The 20011-nt window shown below is 49.9% G+C and overlaps 1 protein-coding gene across 1 annotated transcript; it reads right to left on the bottom strand.

The window, feature by feature from the left end:
* Positions 1-255: 255 nt before the first annotated feature.
* Positions 256-5717, bottom strand: Kcnf1 (potassium voltage-gated channel modifier subfamily F member 1). Its single transcript, XM_052745846.1, has one exon. The coding sequence runs from the start codon at positions 4397-4399 to the stop codon at positions 2888-2890; it is 1512 nt and encodes a 503-aa protein (XP_052601806.1). The 5' UTR covers positions 4400-5717; the 3' UTR covers positions 256-2887.
* Between the last annotated feature and the right edge of the window lie 14294 nt (positions 5718-20011).

Raw genomic sequence — 20011 nt, 5'->3', positions numbered from 1 at the left:
TCTCTGGAGCCTTCAGTACCCAGGTGTCCCTCCCACAATTCCTGGCTCCTGGGAGATTCTTGGTTGTTCCTCGTCAAGGGCTCCTGGGCATCCCTGAAGCTGCCTTAGGTGTCTTTTCCAGCCCAGGGTAGGCAAACTTCCCCTGTAAGGGCCGTAGAGGAAGTCCCTCAGGTTCTGGGGGCCATCTAGTCTACCTCAGCTGTCTTGTACTGCCTTAGCCATCACTAACAATCCCCAAACACACAAATAGGCAGGTTAGTTCCAATAACACTTTATTTATGGACAACAAAATTTGAATTTAAAGTACTAGTCACGGGTCACAAAATGTTATTCCTTTGAGGGTTTTTTTTTTTAAATCATTTAAAAATATAAAACCTATTCTAACATCATGGGTTGTGCAAAAACAGGTGGTCCTCCAGATCTAGCCATGGGCTACAGTTTACAGGCTTATTCTGATCCGTCAAAGCCAGTTTGTGGACCAGCCGCCCCAGCTTCCAGCTGCATCTGGGAGCTCACTGAGAAAATAGCTTTTTTTTTTCAGCTCTACAAATCCAAACTCTGGGTTTAACATGGTCACAGCCACAGTCACTCATATGCACTTTAAGTTACAAAAATATGGATGCCAGAGGGTCATTTCAGACGTTCTCATTTCACAGGAATGGAGTGTAGCCTGGACACTGAGCTTTCAAAGCTACCCCTGGTTGATACAGTCAAGTTCAAGTACTTGAAACCCAGAGATCTCCCAGGGACTAGGGACTACTGACTCTCAGAACATCCAGGCCACTCCTCTATGACAAAGCGTATCACCATGTAAGGATACACTGCCATCACTGAGCCCCCCGGGACCAGTGTCCCCCTGGATCCTAAGCTGTGGAGATCTCACAGACGGTCTCCTACTCCCGAATGAGCAAAAGATACTCTTCCCTGTAATTCATTCCCTCCATCCTCATCCCCAGTGTCACTGCCCCAGAAGGCAGGGAACACAGGAAGATGCCTTCTGCTCACTCTCTTTAAACCCTGAGCTACACACACACCCTCTTCCTGGAGCTCTGAGTCCTCAGGGTGGTACCCAGGTCCTAGCTTCCCAAGGGCTCTTGGGTAAAGGGTATTAAAAAAGGCAAGCCAACTTTTCAGCAAATCGACTGAGCCCCAAGAACCCACATACTCCAGCAGACCCTGCTCTCCCCTACTTAGAGCCTCCACTTCCTCAGACCCCAACTTCTTCCTCTGCCTCTGATGGTCACAGGACCTGGTGTCACCTTTGAGAAATGTGAAGTGGAGACCCATGGCACAGTTCAGAGCAACCAGTGTCTTAGCCAGCCTGACCAGAGGTGCTAAGAACCTTCAGAGTCCTAAGTGAGAGGGCTGGGGGAGAGGGAGGCAGGGGGCAGTCCCTGCATCCTCTTAGTCAGCCACTAACATCACTGCTATGTCGGCATCTACCCCAGGTCTGATCCACCTCTACCTGAGCATCTTCTCACTGAAGCCTTGGAGCGAGCATGCACCCTGCAGACACAATCTCCACTCTCCAAGTGACAACATCCCACCTCCTGGAGACCCTGCCCTAAGAATCAACAGCCCAAACCGTGAACATCCTGGATAGGCAGACCTAGAAGGCACCCTGAGAAATCATTCATCCTCTTACTTCTGTGAAAATCTGAGCTCAGGGAAGAGAAAGGAGGCGCCCAGAGTGGAGGCAGGTGGAAGACACCCCTGTCCCTCCATTTATACCCTCCACCTCCTACTCCACCATAGCGCTCCTTCCTTGGAGCCCTCTCGGCTGAGGTGGGGGTAGCATGAAGGGCAAGGCTCTCTGGCTCCTAGAAGGTGGAAACCAAAAAAAGGTTAGGCCTCCAGGCCCAGCTCTTAGGCTTTGGCCAAGAACAGCATTACAGTGCCCTGCTTTTGACGGCCCTCCTGCCCAGTCCAGACCTGTGGAGAACACAGTGGGCGGCTGTGCAGCTCACCCTCTTCCCAGGTAGAACAATAGAAGCAGCTCTGATGGACTGAGCAGAAATTGGTGCAAGGATCGGAACCAACAACTGTGATTCTCTGAAGTTCCCCCCGACACACAAACCACTGAGGAGCTCAGACCCCACTTTATAGAAGGTCCCTGGGCCAATCAATACTGCCTGGTGTTGGAGAGACCACATGGACTCAGCGACAATCAGAACCAGGCCCGAATTCCTATTCTGTGCGACCCTGAGCCTCAGTTTCTTTACCTGTAAAATGGGGATACCTGTCCACCAGGGTAGCTGGATAGGAATAAGGGGGAGTGGAAAGGACTGCTCCACAGGCGACAGCTCTGAGCCAGCTGCCCCACAACCAGGCTCTGCAACCTCTCCTTCTTCCCCAGCCTCGGGGAGGCAGCTCTTCCACAGAAGGAAGCAGGAGAGTGTCTCGTGGAATGTGGCAAGGTGCCTTGTAGCTGAACCCCGCCTTGCAGCTCTTCTTTAATTAGCTCGAAACTATAAATAGCTACCCTCCACTCCCTCTGGGGCTGCACACCTCCTTTCTGGCCTGGCACTAGGGTGTACAGGAGCCACTCTTGGGGGGGTGGGGGGGGACAGTGAACTGGAGACAACCCACAACACGGAGGGTAGGCCGAATAGGAAGTTTCACTGAAGGAGACACAGAAGCAGATGAGGGCTCCTGCCAGGCCATCCCTATAGCCCCAGGCAGCTCCGTGGCTCCTGCACTCCCCAGACCCCTTCCCCCTGAACAGCTGGCCCCCCGTGGAGTCTTACCCAGCCTTGGCAGGGTCTGCTCAGGGGAGGGCAGGGAGACCCAGGCAGCTCCCTTGAAGCCACAGGCATGCCTACTGGCATGCCTACCCAATGGTCTGTCCATCCACAGGCCAGTCTGTCCCCGCCTGGGAGCCCAGGCGTCACTTGCAGCTCTGGAGCCGGGTCCTATGGTGCTTCTCTGTCAGCAGGGGGATGAAGGTATCACTGTGCGAGAGCTTCAGCCGGCTGCCCCAGCTGGGCCCCTCCCTGGCAGCAGGCTCTGGGGGCAGGGTGTCCAGGTCGCTGCGCGAGCCGCAGGGTTTGCCTTCGCTGCTGGAGTTGAGCTCCATCAGCTCCAGCTCGTGCTTGGCGGCCGTCTCCAGGACGCGCTGCTTGTTGTAGTATCTGACAAAGTTGTTGATGATGGGGTGAATGGGCAAGGCGATGGCAATGACCCCACACAAGAAACTGATGGCCGCGTTGAGCTTGCCCAGTGTGGTCTTGGGGTAGATGTCACCATAGCCCACTGTGGTCATGGTGATGATGGCCCACCAGAAGGACTGGGGAATGCTCTTGAACAGAGTCTCCGGGTGGCTCTGCTCCATGGTGTAGCCTAGGGCGGAAAAGACGAAGATGCCCACGGCCAGGTACATAAGCAACAGCCCCAGTTCCTTGAAACTGCGCTTGAGGGCATAGGTGAGGGTCTGCAGGCCTGAGGAGTGGCGGGCCAGCTTGAAGATGCGCGCGATGCGCATGATCCGCAGGGCCTGCACAGCCTGCTGCACGTTGGTCAGTTCCATCATTCGTGCGCCCAGGTGCGTGAGTGTGAGGCTCACATAGAACGGGAGGATGGCCAGCACGTCCACGATGTTCATGAAAGACAGAGCAAAGTGCAGCTTGTTGGGCGACGAGAAGAGGCGCAGCAGGTACTCCAGCGTGAACCAGCCGATGCAAGCCGTCTCCACGTTCTCCAGCGTCGGGTGCTCCACGCGGTTGCCCTCAGCGTCCACCACCTGCAGCTCGGGTATGGTGCCCATGCACATGACCACAGAGGAGACAAGGATGAGCAGGAAGGATAGAACCGCCACCACCCGCGCTGGGCACGACGACTCGGGCTTCTCCAGGAACTTCCAGACGCACTTTTGGCAGCGGCGCCAGCGACCCTCGGCCGCATCCACACCCAGATCGTCCAGGATGAGCTGCACCCTGCGAGCGATCTCCTCCAGCTCCTCGCGCTTCTCGCTCAGGTGGCTCTTGCAACAATCATCCAGGAATTTGAGGTCCACCTTCCAGAAGTCCATCTCGTTCTTGAAGCAGATGGGACAGATGCCCTTTTTCATGTGGACCTCCCCGAAATAGTACACCTCAATAACACACTTGAACGCGTCCGGGTCCCGGTCAAAGTAGAATTCGCGCTTGCCTGGGTCGTAATCGTCGCACAGGGAGAAGATGGTGTCATAGCCACCGGCCAAGCAGTCGATGAGCTCTGCCAACCGGGTCTCGGGGTACTGGCTGAGCAGGTCTCCGTAGAGCACCTGCCGCACGCCCCCCACATTCACCACGATCTCAATGTCGTCGCCTGCCACCGAGTCCTGGCTGCCAGGCTCCGGGAGGCTTTGCTCGGCAGACGCGTCCATGCTCCCCGCCGGTGCGCTTGCAAGCCCGGGTTCCATGCGCCCTGCTGCCTCCGCCAATGCGCGGCTCTGGGGACAGCAGCCACCTGCTGAGAAGGGCACTCACAGCGGCCCGCAGCAGGCTGGGGCGCGCCGCAGGGGAGCCATGCACCCAGTGGCAGCGGCGGGGCTGCGCGCCGGCATCCAGGCGCGCCGGCAGGGGACTCCGCGGCCAATGGCCTCCGGTGTTCGGGACACTCACCCTCGGACTCCGGATATGTTGCTTCAGCTCGGTCTGGAATAGGACCAGGCTCTCCTCGCAAGGCAGCGAGTGACCTCCTTCCCCTCCCCGGCGGCGGCGAGCAAGCAGCGTCGGCGGGTCAGCCCAGGAGCTGCACGATCCGGATGTGCGGAGAGCGAACTTGGACTGGCTTTGCCAGAGCCGTTCCGAAACACAATAGGAATTCCAGCCTGACGTCAAACGCTTTGCTACTGTACCCTCTTCTGGTGAGATTTCGCACCACACGCGCCGAGGCTGCCCAGGAATGAGTTAACCCTTGGGCAGACCTGCACCGTTGCCCCCACCGCTACTATGCCACTCAGGGGTTAAGACCCAGAGCTATAAGGTCACACTGGCTCTGACCCGCTGCTGAGTCCCTCCTGCACCGCTAGGTGAGAGGGGCAAGAGGACCTCCTCCGCCTGTTGCTCACCAAGGCACAGAGGCAGCTGCACACTCCTTGGGCGCATCCCTTCTATCCCAGGCTTCAGTTGGCCCAGGAAGGGTTCCTGACACTCCCGGAGCGCTGCCTTGTTGTTGATGTGACCTTGTCCCCTACCCTTACAACTGTCTCCGCTTCCATGGTAAAAAAAGAAAATGGTTCCATGTTACAAGATGAAAAGGGAGGGGAGCTTAGCCATCCCTTAACCCAGGGCTTTCCTGCTGGCTTAGCCCCTGGCGTACACCCCATCACCACCAGCTCCCGGAGTCCCTGTGCTCACCATCCCCCCCACTCCCCTGAAGGAAGTTAGATCTTCCAGTCGGATGCTCCCACACTCCTTCTCATCTTTCCTCAGGCTGAGAGCATCTCTGGTTCCAGCCCACAGTTCTTACCACCAGGATTATCAAACCTGGACCCATCTGTGGCCCAGAATTGGGTTTAAAAAACGTAAGCTGGGCCAAGATACAGCTCGGTTGGTAGAGTCCTTGCCTAGCATGCTCAAGGCCCTGTGTGTTCGCTCTCCCACACCACATAAACTGGCCTAGAGGTGCTTGTCTGTGATCCCAGCTTTCTTCACTTAGGAAAGGGAGTCAGGAAGAGCAGAAGTTCAAGGTTATCCTCTAGCATGGGAGGCTATCCTGGGCTAGAGATTGTCTCAAAAAGAAAATAAAGTTGGAAGGGATGAATAGGCAGAGCCAGGAAAAGGGGCGAATAGCACAGTGACGCTATTCTGCTTGATTGTGTGGCGGCAAACATGTCATCCACATTCACAAACATTTGTCAAAACCCACAGGATGTACAACAGCAAGAGGGGGCCCTCAAGGACGCTGTGGGCCCAGTGTGTTATGATGGTTCTCTGGCCCTGTAGTTTCCTCAGCTGTGGCAGGATGGTATAAAAACTGGATGCACTAAAACACAGCACACACGGTATTATTTGGGGGAAACGCCTTACAATATTTATTTCATTTCCAATCTATGATGTACTACTCAGAAAAGGAAATTGAGGGTGAGAAAGGTTGGATGGCGATAACGATTAACACCAATATAAGAGGACTGTGTATGTAGCACTCTGGGTGCTTTCCATTTTTCTTACTCAGTCCCCAGCTGCTCTCTGAGAATTGAAAACATCAAGTAACTGCCACCATCACCCACTACATCTGGGATCCAGGCTGCTAGGCTCCGAGGCCCCTTTCACTACTGTAGCCCACTGTCTCTACACCCTTAGATCCGGCTTGTCTATGCTGTTCCCCTTCTCAGCTGTCTCCTGTTGTTCCCTGTCCAGGCAGGGTCCAGTGCAAATGGCATCTACATCTGAGCTTTATTGACTAAAAAGACCCATTCTCACTCACATGCTCACTGAGGTCCTGTGCATGTATGCATGCCACACCCACCCTGGGTAAAAAGAGAATCACACTCTACTGGAAATTTAAATACAATTACAGTTAAGGGAATATATACCGAGGGAGGGATAGATGTACAGGGGCGGTACTGCCTGAGTTCCCCATAGGTGGTGCTGTCAAGATGCCAGCTGGTTGGAAGAGAAGATACAAAAGCAAGGTGTTCGGGCCTGGGATCGCACCTCAACTGGCAGAGTGCTTGCCTACCATGCGTGAAGCCCTGAGTTCCACACTCAACATGGCATAAAAATTGGACATGGTAGAGACAGAAGGGTCAGGAGTTCAAGGCTATCCTCGTCCATGTAGTGAATTTGAAGTCAGCCTGATACAATGCACCCTGTCTCAAAAAGAAACAAAACTCATGGCGTTCACTTGGTTTGATGTCCCGGTAGTGCCTGATGGAATCTCAGCCACCACCCTGGGCACCATCACTGTGTGCAGGTGCTCTCACGAACCCCAAGACTTGTAGACACCTCACCAGCACAGAAGAGGCTGGGGGTTAAAATTATTCTCCAGATTTAATGTACTTAAAAACCCCAAGAAAAGGGCACAGGTAGGGTAAATTCTGGCTTGACCAGGCAGGGCTGGGAACAAGTGGAAGGCTGGTAAGAGTGGAAGCCTTCACTGGGGTCTCCACGGGAAAAACCAAGGCAGGATGAAGAATTTAGGAGCTGGAGTCCTCTGGCAGGCTCAGGATAAGGATGGTCCCCGTTGTTTCGGTACCTGGGTCTGGGAGTATTGGTGCACTGTGGGGATTTGCTGAGGAAGCGGATGGGACAGGGCTTGATACTGAATTGGTCACCCCCCCTCCCCCCCCGGAAAGAACTTAAGAGTGGACATTCTCTTGCAGGGACATTCTCCTCTCAGGCTTTGTGACCCAGATGCCGTAGCAGAGACCATGGAGGAACACTGCTTAGGGGCTTGTTCTCCATGGCTTGCTGGCCTGCTGTCCTATGCAATCCACGACCACCTACTCAGGGGTGGCACCACCCACGGTGGACGGGGCCCTTCCGTGTCAATCATTAACCAAGAAAATGCTCCCGTAGACTTGCCTCCAGGCCTGTCTGGTGGGGGACATTTTCTCACTTGAGGTCACTTCTTCCCAGATGACCCTGGCATGTTGTTGAGTCAACAATAAAACTAACCGGCATCATGAGAGGCTACTTCTCCGTGCAGAGCTGAAAGGCCTGTGGTGTAGGGTGCAGTCTTACCAAAAATAGGAGGGGTAGGTAGGTATTGTGCCAGATTTGGTGGGGGTCTGGCGACTGACAGCAGGAGGTCCAACTACCTGGCCAGCCTTGAGCTGCCCACTGAAACTCAGGTGGTAGCTGGCCAGTTTCACCTACACTGACCCAGACAGTAGCCATTGGCCACCTGGCTTCTGAGCATTTGAAACGTGACTAGTGCCAGGGAAGAGCTGAGTACTTCAGCCTTATTTGGTCCTAGCAACTTTATTAAGACATAACTCACAATGCACACAACTGCTCCTGTGTGTGTGCGCGCGCATGCATGCGTGTGTATGTATGTATGTGTGTGTATACAGGGATGTGTGGGCATGTACATATGTGCCTATGCAGGTAGAGAGCATAGGTCAGCCTTCGGTACTGCTCTAGGAACCCAATCCACCTCATTTTTCCAACACCGTCTGGGACTCACTGATTCAGCTAGGCTGGCTGGCCAGCAAGTCCTGGGGATCTGTCTGTCTCTGCCTCCCTGGAAGTGGGATTACAGGGATGCACCACCCTAGTAGGCGTCTTGACCGGGGATTGAACTCAGGTCCTCGTGGTTGCACAGCAAGCGCGTTACTGACTGAGTCATCTCCCTGGCCCCGACTTCCTCCTTTTAACCAGACAACGACTTGTGGTATATTCACAGTTTGTGCACCATCCCCACCAGTGAGCTGCAGCTCGCTTTTGTCCTGTGTTTGCAACAGGAGCTCACTATATAGCCCTGAGTGTCCTAAAACTTACTGTGTGAACCAGGCTGGCCTCGAACTCACAGACATCCACCTGCCTGCCGCTGCCCCCCGAGTGCTGGGATTAAAGGCATGCGCCTGCATCACCCAGCTCAACTCATTTTTGTCATTCCAACCAACAGCCTTGCACCTTGTAGCCGTGAGCCCTAGCCTTTTCCGGCCTTAGGGAACCATGAGCCTGCTTTCAGGCTGGCAGCTCGCCAGTGGATAGTTTGTGTAAATGGAATCTCAGAAAATCCAGCCTTTTGAAATCCAGGGTTTTTTCCACTTAGGATACTTTAAGTCTCACCCATACTGTGTCAGGCATCAGTTTTCCATCCCCTTTTTAAGGCTGAGTCGTAATCATTCTACTGATAAATCACCCCATACTTCCAGCCCTTCGTGGCCAGTGGCCACCGTATTAGAGCAGGTCAGGTAAGCTGGGTCCAAAGGGTGTGGGACTAGTAAACAGACTGAAAGCGGTTCAGACAGGAGAGATCCCAGCCTAGGTCCTGAGCCAGACATGCGCTTTACACACCTGAGTCTTTGTACTACAGTGCCGCCCACTTAGCCCCGGGCTTATTTCCCACCCTTCAAAGCTCAGGCCTCAGGGTTCATGCCTCTGACAGGAAGTCTCCAAGGACTATGCTGTTTCCCTGTGGTCCCCAGTGATGAGGGTCCCTTCCCTGGTACACTCACACAGAGCCCCGTGCTGACCCATAGCACAGGCCTGGACATCCGGGTCCTAGGTGGGTGCATTGAGGAAAGACAGAAGCAGTCACTTTACTATACACAGATTCTGCACCGTTTGGAAGACCACGGGGGGTGTTCATGCCTATGGTGGGTTGTCATTCGCTCTGCTCTCCCTCAAAGTGGCATCAGTAGTTTCTGAGGCATGTCCACAAGAGACACCTGTCCTCTGAACATGTCATGGCACCATGGGAAGCCTCACTGAGAGGTGAGAGGCACCTGGGTGCTGAGTGGAATGGGGCCACAGCTGGCGGAGGGGTTGCTGGGGGGCCATGGCTGGTGGAGGCGGGCCTTCTTTCTACAACAGGACACAGGTGTTTTCCTTCCAATCTACAAGAGGCCGACAAGAAACCAAGACTGTACACACCTTGATCTTGGGCATGAAGGCCCAGAACTACAAAACTATGGATGGCTGCTGGGGTCCAGATGCTTGGTTGTGTCCTTCTCCTCTGAGACTCCCTCCCTAAGGCCCTCAGGCCAAGCCCTTCTCTTCTGATGATCAACCAGGAGGCTTGAATGTGGTTCCCTAAGTTTCAGAAATGCTCACACACTGCGATCTCACTGAAGGTCACTGTTGCCCAGACAATCCAGAGCAGTCTGGATCCATTTAGAATTTCCTGAAGGGCTAAGCAGGACAAACAGGTCCGAGCTGTTGGCTAAAAACAGAAAGTCCCTTGCTGTGGTATGTTTGGTCCTATATTTGACTTCTATGGGAATTGTACATTTCATGGCCCCATGCAGGGAGCTGGGGGGAGTGATGGAACAGCCCAAATCTTCTATTAGACACCAGCAGCAGTTTTGACTCACTGGCTTTCCATTTAAATAGGTATGAGAAAAACCCACCGTGGAGTAACGGGTTCTGGGAAGCAATTGTTTGAGCCACACTTCTCTTTATTAAATGTGTGTGTGTGTGTGTGTGTGTGTGTGTGTGTGTGTGTGTGTGTGTGTGTGTGTGTGTATGTTTAAAGTTATTGAGCAATAGTATTTGGGGCTACAGAGTGCGCCGTCTTTGTGACACTATTAAAACCGGCACAGCTATACTTCAGCAACTGTCTAGATGGGGAAGAACTCGAGTTCTAATCTGTTCCCCTTTTATGAGCTAGCTAATCAGTTCTGCTCAGTTAAGGCTTCTTTGTGTCCTGCTGAATCTAACCGAACCTTTCATCAACTCTGGGCGACTAAAAACTTAACGTTTCATTACTTGCTGGGCCCAGAACTCCCTGCAGAAGGCTGGGCCCATCGACCGCTCTCCAGAGGTCGAGTGCAGGAGGCAAGCTGGAGGGGAGTTGATGCCAGGTGGAAAGTGGGTAGAGAGAAAGAGGCAAGCCAGGATCCCAAGCAAACTTCAGTTTCCACTGAAAATACCCAAGCGGATGTTTTCTTTAATGTCTCAGTTTTTCCATCAGTAAAATGGGACCAATGACCCTTTTCTTCTCAACTGCAAGATTTTACAGAAACAGCCAAGACACTGTGTGGGATCTGTAAATGGTCACATGCTTGATACACAGGGGCAGGTGGAGCAGGAGGGCAGGAGTCAAGAGGGCCTCCTGGCTCCCATCTCAGCGGCCAGGTGAGGTCCACAGAAGCTCCACAGCCCCTCCCCGCTCCCACCTCTGCTTAGCCTCAGAGGTGACTCACGGCTTAGGATGGTGGGTGAGAGACCTATGCTCATGATGGTGACAGAGATCCAGAGAAGTCTGAGTCTTTGTACTATGTTGTAGGTGCACTGGGGCTGGGGGAGGGCACCTTGAGCCTAAGTCTGGGCTGCTCTGACTTTCAAAGAGAACAGAGGAATGAAGTTAGGAAACAGGAGCCATGCCCCCTCCACCCCCCACAATGCTATTGTTCAATAACTTTTTTTAAAAAAAAACTATTTAGTAAAGAGAAGTGTGGCTCAAACAATTGCTTCCCAGCTCTGGAGTACAGTGGGCGGGGCTGTGGAGTGAGGCAGAACTGGAGTGGGCGGGGCTGTGGAGTGAGGAGGAACTGGGGTGGGAGGGGCTGTGGAGCAATATGTAATATGTTCCTTTTCTGTGACTGTGTAACAAAGCAGCAATGTGGTCGCTTAATTCACACCTTTTTTTTTTCCTGTGTGTGTGTGTGTGTGTGTGTGGTGTGAATATGTGTGTACATATACATGTTTACACATGTGTGGGTGCACATGGGTACACATGTGTGTGTCCATGTCTGTGAACCCAAGGTTGACACTGGGTGTGTCTCGGCATCTTTTCCTGCAGATATGATATTATGACAAAAGCAGCTTGAGTCAGAAAGGGTTTTGTACAGCTCCAAGTTACAGCCCATCATGGTGAGGAAGTCAAAATGCCAGGATCGTGAAGCATCCGGGCACGGTACATCCATAGTCACTGGGAGAGAGCAATGCATGTATGCATCCATGCGTGCTACTGCTTGACTTACCCCTTCCACTCTGACAGTCCATAATCCACTGCGTAGGGATTGGGGCCACCCACAGTGTAGTGGGTGCTGGGAACCTTGTAAGGTGAGCACTCTGTCCACTAAGCCATCTCCTTAGCCCTAGCCGTAACTCCTTAAACTGTGACTCATGACTCTGAGATGGTAGAATTGAATCACACACACACACACACACACACACACACACACACACACACACACACACAAGAAAGGCAATGGTAAAAGGTTTCCAAACACACAATTACCAAAAATTCAAAAATCACAGGTGTGATGATGAATCAGGGTAACCGCTGCCGGAAACATCACTATCACGTGACCTCCTTGCAACCGCGGTTCTAAACATACACGTGCACACTACGCACCATGTGTGCCGTGAAGCCGCACCTGAACACTGCCCGAAACACCTTGTCTCAGCCGCCAGACTGCTGCGAGTTATGCCTTGCAGCGTTTTCACGGCACACAGTACCAAGCTTTCTACTCTTAGAGAAACACAATGGCTTAATTACAGAAAACAAAGACACAATGTTTCCCTAACATCATTTCTCAGCATGAACCAAATTGGTATCTCTTTGGGCTACATCATGTTAGGATGCTTGATTTTAAAAACTGTTGTTTGAGTAACTGACTCAAATTTCATTTTTAAGGAAAATTACTAAATGAATTTTGGCTTGGGATTAGGGCAGAATTTCCAGTGCTTTTTGTTATGGCCTAAACGTGCTTCTACCATTTTGTACTCTGTATTTATGTGAAGTGGTGTTCTTAGGATCGACAATTATAAAACCAAAATATTGATCAACACAGAAAAACATTGAAGGTGCTCAGCATCCTACAGCATCAAATATGCAGCCAAGACTTAATTCTTTATGTAAAACCAAACAAACACATCCATGTCATTAATATGCTGTGGATGTCTTTCTGTATGCTGCGAAAATGTGTTGATGTGATTGATTGACAAATAAAATGCTGATTGGCCAGTAGCCAGGCAGGAAGTATAGGCAGGACAAGCAGAGAAGAGAATTCTGGGAACAGGAAGGCTAAGTCAGGAGACACCAGCCTGCCATCCAGGGAGCAACATGTAAAGGCAACAGGTAAAGCCAAGGAACACGTGGCGACATATAGATTAACAAAAGTGGGCTGAGTTTAAGTGTAAGAGATAGTCAGTGGTAGGCCTGAGCTAATGGCTGAGCAGTTTAAATAATATAAGCTTCTGAGTGATTATTTTATAAGCGGTTGAGGGGTCCATGGGGCTGGGCAGGACTGGAGAAAACTTCAGCTACATTAATGTGCAAATTTGCTTTCTTCTTTAGTAAATGGTAAAATTGAATGTGTACCAAGGAATTGTTTTAAAATAACATTCCCTGTGATTTATTACCATAAAATGTTTAATCTGCATATCTATTTGTACGTATCTGTATTCCTGGGATTGTGCAGTGATTTCTTGGGGGAAAAAGGGGTTACCAGTGGAACTGGACTTAAACATCCCACATTAGTCTCGCCAGGATTTCCAGGCTCAGAGCTACAGAAGTGGCATATCCAGGTTCCTGTTCTCTGGTTTCACCAGCTGTTGAGTCCTGGCTAAGTCTCAGCTGAGGCTCAGGGTCCTTTTTGGTGTTCATGAGGCAGAGTCCATTTCCTTGCAGCTACAAAATTTAGGCCAGCAATGGCATCTCTGATCGCAGGGAAGGTTCAAGCTTTCTATCAGGTACACCTGACTGGGGCAGGCCCATACGAAAGATTTTCTTTCTTTCGATTAGCTCTCTCACAGTGATATAAGATTATAATTATGTCCTCAAGATGGCTTCACTTTTGCCATGTAAACCAGTCACAAGTCTGACCTCTGTCTTATTCACTGTCCTGCTGACACTGAAGGACATACCAGTGGGGACAAGAGTCATAGGAATTCTATCTACTTAAATTTTCTTGTAGTTCTAGGGCCTTTTGGTAGAAAGACAATAGATGGGGGGGGGTGGACAATATTTTATTTAGTAATGTTTCACAAGCATTCCACAGTAGCATTCATGAAATATTTTTATCTACTCCCCTGTGGCTGGATATTAAGTTTCTTTCCAATCCTCATGAAAACAATGATGTGTGGTGATATATTGTACACCCTAATAAGCTTGCCTGAGGATCAGAGGACAGAGCCAGCCACTAGATTAGACATAGAGGTCAGGCAGTGGTGGCACACACCTTTAATCCTATCACTTGGGAGGCAGAGATCCATCTGGATCTCTGTGAGATCAAGGCCACACTGGGAACAGAGCCAGGCATGGTGTCGCACACGTCTTTAAAACCCCAGAAAGTGGTGTCTGGGCAGAGAAAGGTGTATAAGATGTGAAGGCTGAGGATTCATAGAGGTAAGAACTAGTGGCTGGCTGTTCTGCTTCTCTGATCTTTCATCCCGATATCTGGCTCTAGGATTTTTATTAAAAGGCCATCTAAGATTCGAACAACAATGATGTAAGAAAGTTACCCGTTTGTTCCATGTGCCCTTGGGTCTCCGCAGGACGGCTGCTATAAGAACTTGGTATGCCAAAAACCAGGCATTTTTAATTTTGACAAAATGACTCAAGGACCTTGAAAACAAAGACCCTCAGTGACAGCCCCTACTTCTTCAAGATGTCATGATTTCTGAGAAATATTTCAATTTGTTTTTAAGTTTTCATTTCCAGCAGAGTAAAACAAGATATGGATATCTTGTTTTAATTTGCAGATGTAATTTGTCATTTGACTATCAATGAAAACTCTCTTCACCTAATGTTTTGTTTTATAGTCACTTTTTCTCATTGAATTAGTCATTCACCCAAGAGGCCTTCACAGAGTATGTGACCAGCAAAGGCAGTTATGTGCATCCCCTCTTTCAGGTACACCCCGTGACATCTCTCATTCCCCATACACGCTGGACTCTGGGTCAGGCATGGAAAATAAAGATAGAAAAATGGCATTTTCTTGCCACCAAGATTGTCCACCCCAAAGGGCTTTATATGTATAGCAAAGCCTGGTTTAAACCACATAAGTGACCCTAAACAGGACAGCTAGATCAACCCCAACAACAACAACAATGCTCAGGGAACATTGCAGAAGAAGAGGCAGAAAGAAGGTAAGAGCCAGGAGGTGTGGAGGAGTACCCCGAAATGCTGTCTTCTGCATTTGACACACGAACTCACAGCAATAGTGGTTAATTGCACAAGATCAAGCCAAGCAAAGTTCCAGCACAGGTGGGGGAGATCTCTGGCTCTTCCCCTCCTGAGAAGATAGGGGCAGTTGATAGATAGTTTGAGGGAGAGGGACTCCTTTTCGGGGGGAGGGGTATGGACACTAATGGGATGCCCATGTTCCAGCGGATGCCCACACCCATGCCCATACGGGCAGCACTAGCTGAACTTAGTGAGTTATTTAAAAAAAAAAGATGAAGTTGGGGGTCTGTTGAGAGGACGTGGGGGAGGTGGCGGGAGGAAATGCTGTTATATGTGGTTATATTTCATTGCATATGTGTATCAAGATTACAGGTAAATACTGATAGTTCTTAAGTTCCTTCAAAGACATAAGCCACCAAACATCACTCAGAAATAACACAGACCTCATGAGTAGCCCTTTGTCTGCTAATCAAACTGGGGTTGTCACTATGGCCCTTCCCGCAAGGTAACTTAAAACCAGGTGCTTCTCTGAGAAATTCTCCCCATGTTTAAAGAAGACATAATGCAAATTCTGGGGGGAAAAAAATCTCTCCAAAAACAGAAGACCTAACGGTCTCCAATCCCACGAGGCAACATTGCCCTCGTACCAGAACACAGAGCAAGAGAACTAGACTGACATCTCCCTCAAGCAGGGCCACAAAACCTGAGCGAAACTGCTAGCGTGTCCTCAGAGCTTACTCCTGAGCGGGCCCAGGGCATTCAAGACAGTCGTCACTGGCACAGCAGAGACACACAGACCAGGGGAGCAGAGTGAGAGCCCAGCAATAAATCCTCAAACTTAAGGCCAAGTGATCTTCTCTACCCCAGAGGGACTAGGAAGCCATGTAAACACACGATGCTGGGATGTAGCTCATGCAAGAGAATGAAAAATTCCAAGTCTGGATTCGTTTCTACAAAGTGCATGTTGCTTTAGCATTTTAAATTAAAAGATCCTAAATGAAATTATTATACATCAGGGCCGTCAAAGCTTACTATATAATCCACTGTGCTACCCTAGCCCCATGAATCTTACGCTTATTGTGTCTTTTGGTTGTAAGAAGAGGCCTTATGGAGAGACTGACTGTACCACAGGGTGTGTGCAATCACTCTGCAATATTTCTATAGCCAAAAAAAAAATGTCTAACAAGGCCTTCTTCAGTACATCCCCATCAAGCCACTTGTGACTTATGGTCATTACAATGGAATATTATTCGGCCATTAAAGGAAACAGAGTCATGTTCACATGCAAAAGAAGAAAATCAGACCACTTTCTACCACTAGGGACAGGAGAAAAGTCTCAAAATCGATTCAAGATTTGTGTAAGACACGCAACTATAAACATCCTAAAAGGAAACAGAAAGAGGAAGCTGCTCGACCTTTTTTGTCTTGGCAATTATTTCACGGATTTAAGGAACTCAATGACCAAGCCACTGACTGAGGCCAGACCACAGCTGGCCTGTCAGAGGACGGTCAGAGTTCTGGAAGCATCTGACTTCCAGACTTACTACAAAGCCGCCACAGCCGAGCCGGGACGGAACCAGGAAACAAAGCGACAAGTAGGTCAAGGTAACCGACGAGAGAGCCCAGAAATAGACTCGCCAAAATACAGCCCACTGATCTCTGACAGGGAACCAAAGGCAGTACAGTAGGTCAAAGGTCGCCTTTCAACAAATGGTGTTACAACAGCCAGGCGTCCACACATCAAAGAACTGAACCTCGGAAGAGTGAACTCGCTTAGCACAAACGCACAAATTGGATCGTAGGGTGGGTGTAGCAGTACAGGCCTGCAATCCTAGCACTCGAGAGGCTGAGGTAGCGAGATCTTGAATCTGAGCTAGCCTGAGCTACATAGTGAGGCCCTGTCTCAGAGAGAGAGAGAGAGAGAGAGAGAGAACCACGAATCTATAAAGCACCTTGAAGATGCCACGGTAGAGAATTTAGGTGACTTTGGCCGACACCAGAGGTACAACCCACAAAAGAAAATGCTATCAGTTTCCATTAATCTTAAACTTTCACTCCGAGGACAATGTCAAGAGAGTGAGCAGGGGCTGGAGAGACAGCTCAGCAGTTACGAGTACTCGCTTCTCTTGCGAAGGACCTGAGTTTGGTTCCCAGCACTCACATCAGGTGGCTCACAACCACCCGGAACTCGAGCTTCAGAGCATCTACTAGCTCCTTCCTCTGGCCTCTTCATGCACCGGGACTCACACACACATGCCCACGCCACCCCACACAGACACATATACACATAACTAAAAATAAAATAATGTTGTTCAAAAGGGATTGGGAAAATAGGACAGGAGCAATATGAAAATGCTTGCAAAAGATGCATTTGCTGTTTATCCAACCACACAAAGCTCCACAAAGACAGAGCAAACAACAGTGTTAGAAGATGAGGAGTCCACCTGGTTAGACACCTCATCAAAGCCTGTATCCAGGCGACAGACAAGCCTGCGAAGAGATGCTCAACTTCATGTGTCAACAGAGACATGCAAGTTAAAACAGCACTGGGTACCACCACCTACCTAGCAGAGTGTTCCAACATTCCAAGCAATGGCACCAAGTACTGGCGAGGACATGGAACCACAGAACTCTCACCTACTGCTGGGAGGGCAGAACGAAGCCTCCGCTTTGGAGGCGGTTTGGTGGCTCTTCACAAAACCAAACAACATCCTCCTGCCCTGGGACCCAAATCATGCTCTTGGTAGTTTCATCAGGGGAGTGAAATACGCCCACAGGATGCTACCATGCGGATGCTCAGCGCAGGTTTTTGCCGACTCCAGGTTGGCTCGCCCTCAGCTTCTGGCCAGTTTTCCCAGCTCTGTTTCCCACCTCTCTGAAGGAGTGCAGGGATTACAGATGTGCACCTCTGTGTCTGGCTTTAAAAAAATAAAGTGGGTTCTGGGGACCAAATCAGGTTCTCAGGCATCTGTGATTACATCTTTCATTCACTGAGCCATCTCCCCAGCTCTCCACAGTAAAGCTTTTGTGACTGTTACAATACCAGGGGGTACATTATATATTTGTCAGAAGTAGAATCCTCACACCAAGCGTGAAGCCTATTATGAAGTCCGGGTGATGGTGTGAGGATGAAGTCTCATCAGTTGTAACGAAGGTACTGGTGCAGTGGGGTGTTGTACAGAGAGGGGAAGTTGGAGGAGGCAGGGAGTATGTGGGCATTCTGTGGACCTTCTGTGCAATGTGTCTGTGGAACTAAAAATGCTGGAATGATAGTTTATTATGTTTTGTTTTTGTTTTAATTGGCCAAGAATCATACACACTTACTGGCTACAAAGTGTTGTTTAGATCACTTTATGCACTATGAAATGATCAAATTAGGCTAATTAACATATTCATCGCCTTAAATATTTATCATTTCCTTGTGGTGGGAACATTTCAAACCCACTGTCCTAGTAAGTTTTAAATGTCAACTTCGTGGCACAGCCCAGAGTCACCTGAGCAGGATGTCTTACTTCAGGAATTGCCCGGATCCGATTGGCCGGTGAGCGCATCTGGGAGGTTGTCTTAACTGTTCACTGATGTCAGAGGTGGCCCCACTCCCCAGGCTCGTGGGCCTGGGCTGTCTAAGAAAGCCATGTAAGCGTAAGCCCGTGCATGAGCGAGCCAGCAAGCAGAGTTCATCCATGGCTTCTGCGCTGCGTTCTCGCTGGAGTTCTTTGCCCTGACTTCTGTCGACGATGGACTGTGACCTGAGAGTGAAAGTCAAATAAATCCTTTCCGCCCCTGAGGCTTTCCGATCAAAGTGTTTTATCACAGCAACAAAAAGGCTAATGAACACTACTCTTTTAGCCATTTTGAAAGGCACATGGTATCATTAACCATGGTCACCGTGCTGAACAGTCGGGCCCCCGAAACTATTGCTCCTGTTCAACTGAAACTGTGCAGGGTCTGCGCTCCTCCCTGACCCCCCAAGGCCCCGGCCTCTGGATACACCATTGTACTCTCTACTTCAGTGACTGTGTCTTTTAGGACTCCACAGGAAGTGAGGTCATAGGGTGTGTGTCTTCCCACCTGACTTATGTCTCTTACCGTGAAGTCCCCTAATTTGACCAACCATGTTGTCATGAATGACAGAATTTTAAACCTGCCTGTTTAAGGCTGGTTACTGAATGACCACGAGGACATGGCCATTCCTAAGTATAGTTGAGAAGTAAGGTTTTATTATAGATGTGAAGGAGGGTACAGCCAGAGGTACCTGAGAGTCCAGACTGAACTGAGCTATGAGGAGGGGTGGGGAGCGAGACAGGAAGAGGAGAGAGGATGGGCCAAGAGAGGGCAAGAGTCATGGACCAAAGACAGCCTGTAGCCAAATGGCTGAGTTATATAGGGAAGAGATGGAAAAAGAGAAACCCAGTCCCTGGGATTAAGAGGTTTAGGGTGGGGGTGGGCTGAGAATGCTGGGTGGACGCAAAGGTACTCAATGAGACTTAGGTTTCTTTAGAGGCTGACAGTTACCACCTCGTGCATATATACTACATCATTTTCACCCATTTACCAATCAGTGAGCACTTTGGTTATGATATTTTTCAAAGACATTAATATTTTTCTAGCATCATTCCTCAATATGGAATTAGTTTATCTTTTGATTGTATTGTTAGTATTAGTATTTGATTGTATTGTTATTGTTTGATTTTTTTTAAATGCTGATTGAGTTGCGGAGTTTCATTTTTACATTTTATTTATTTATATTACATTTTACTTATTTTGAATTTTGTTTTATGTGTATGAGCACTTGGCCTGCATGTATGTCTATGCACACGTGGGTTTGGATCCCTTGGGATTGGAGTTACAGGCGGCTGTGAGGCACATGTGGGTGCTGAGAACTGAACCTGGGTCTTCTGAAAGAACAGCCAATGTTCCTAACCCAAGCCATCTCTTTAGCCCAGGTTTGACTTTTTTTTTTTAATGAACAACTGAAGATCTGGGGGAGAAATCTGGCTGTGGGGGACCAGGCAGGTCCAGCAGTTACGTGAACAAGAGCTGCCAATCAGGAAACTTGGTCCCCAGCAGGCAGTGCAGACAGGGAGCTTGAGACCCAGAGACAGCAATGGAATTCACGGAATTTGGGAAGAGTCTGGGGTGAGGCTTGGCTCCGGACACTGATGTGTTCTTGGGAGCCCCGCCCCAACCCCGCCCCCGGAAGCAATGGACAAAGGGTTATCTCGTGTTGTCCCAGCTCCATCTCTGCTCACAGATGGAGAACAGAAGCAGCTGGTAGCAG

This window comes from Peromyscus californicus, unplaced genomic scaffold, assembly GCF_007827085.1.
Source record: "Peromyscus californicus insignis strain IS unplaced genomic scaffold, ASM782708v3 Scaffold_1__1_contigs__length_55948999, whole genome shotgun sequence".
Lineage (NCBI taxonomy): Eukaryota > Metazoa > Chordata > Mammalia > Rodentia > Cricetidae > Peromyscus > Peromyscus californicus.
Note: the sequence above shows the minus strand (reverse complement) of the source record. Positions and strands in the feature narration are given on the sequence as shown.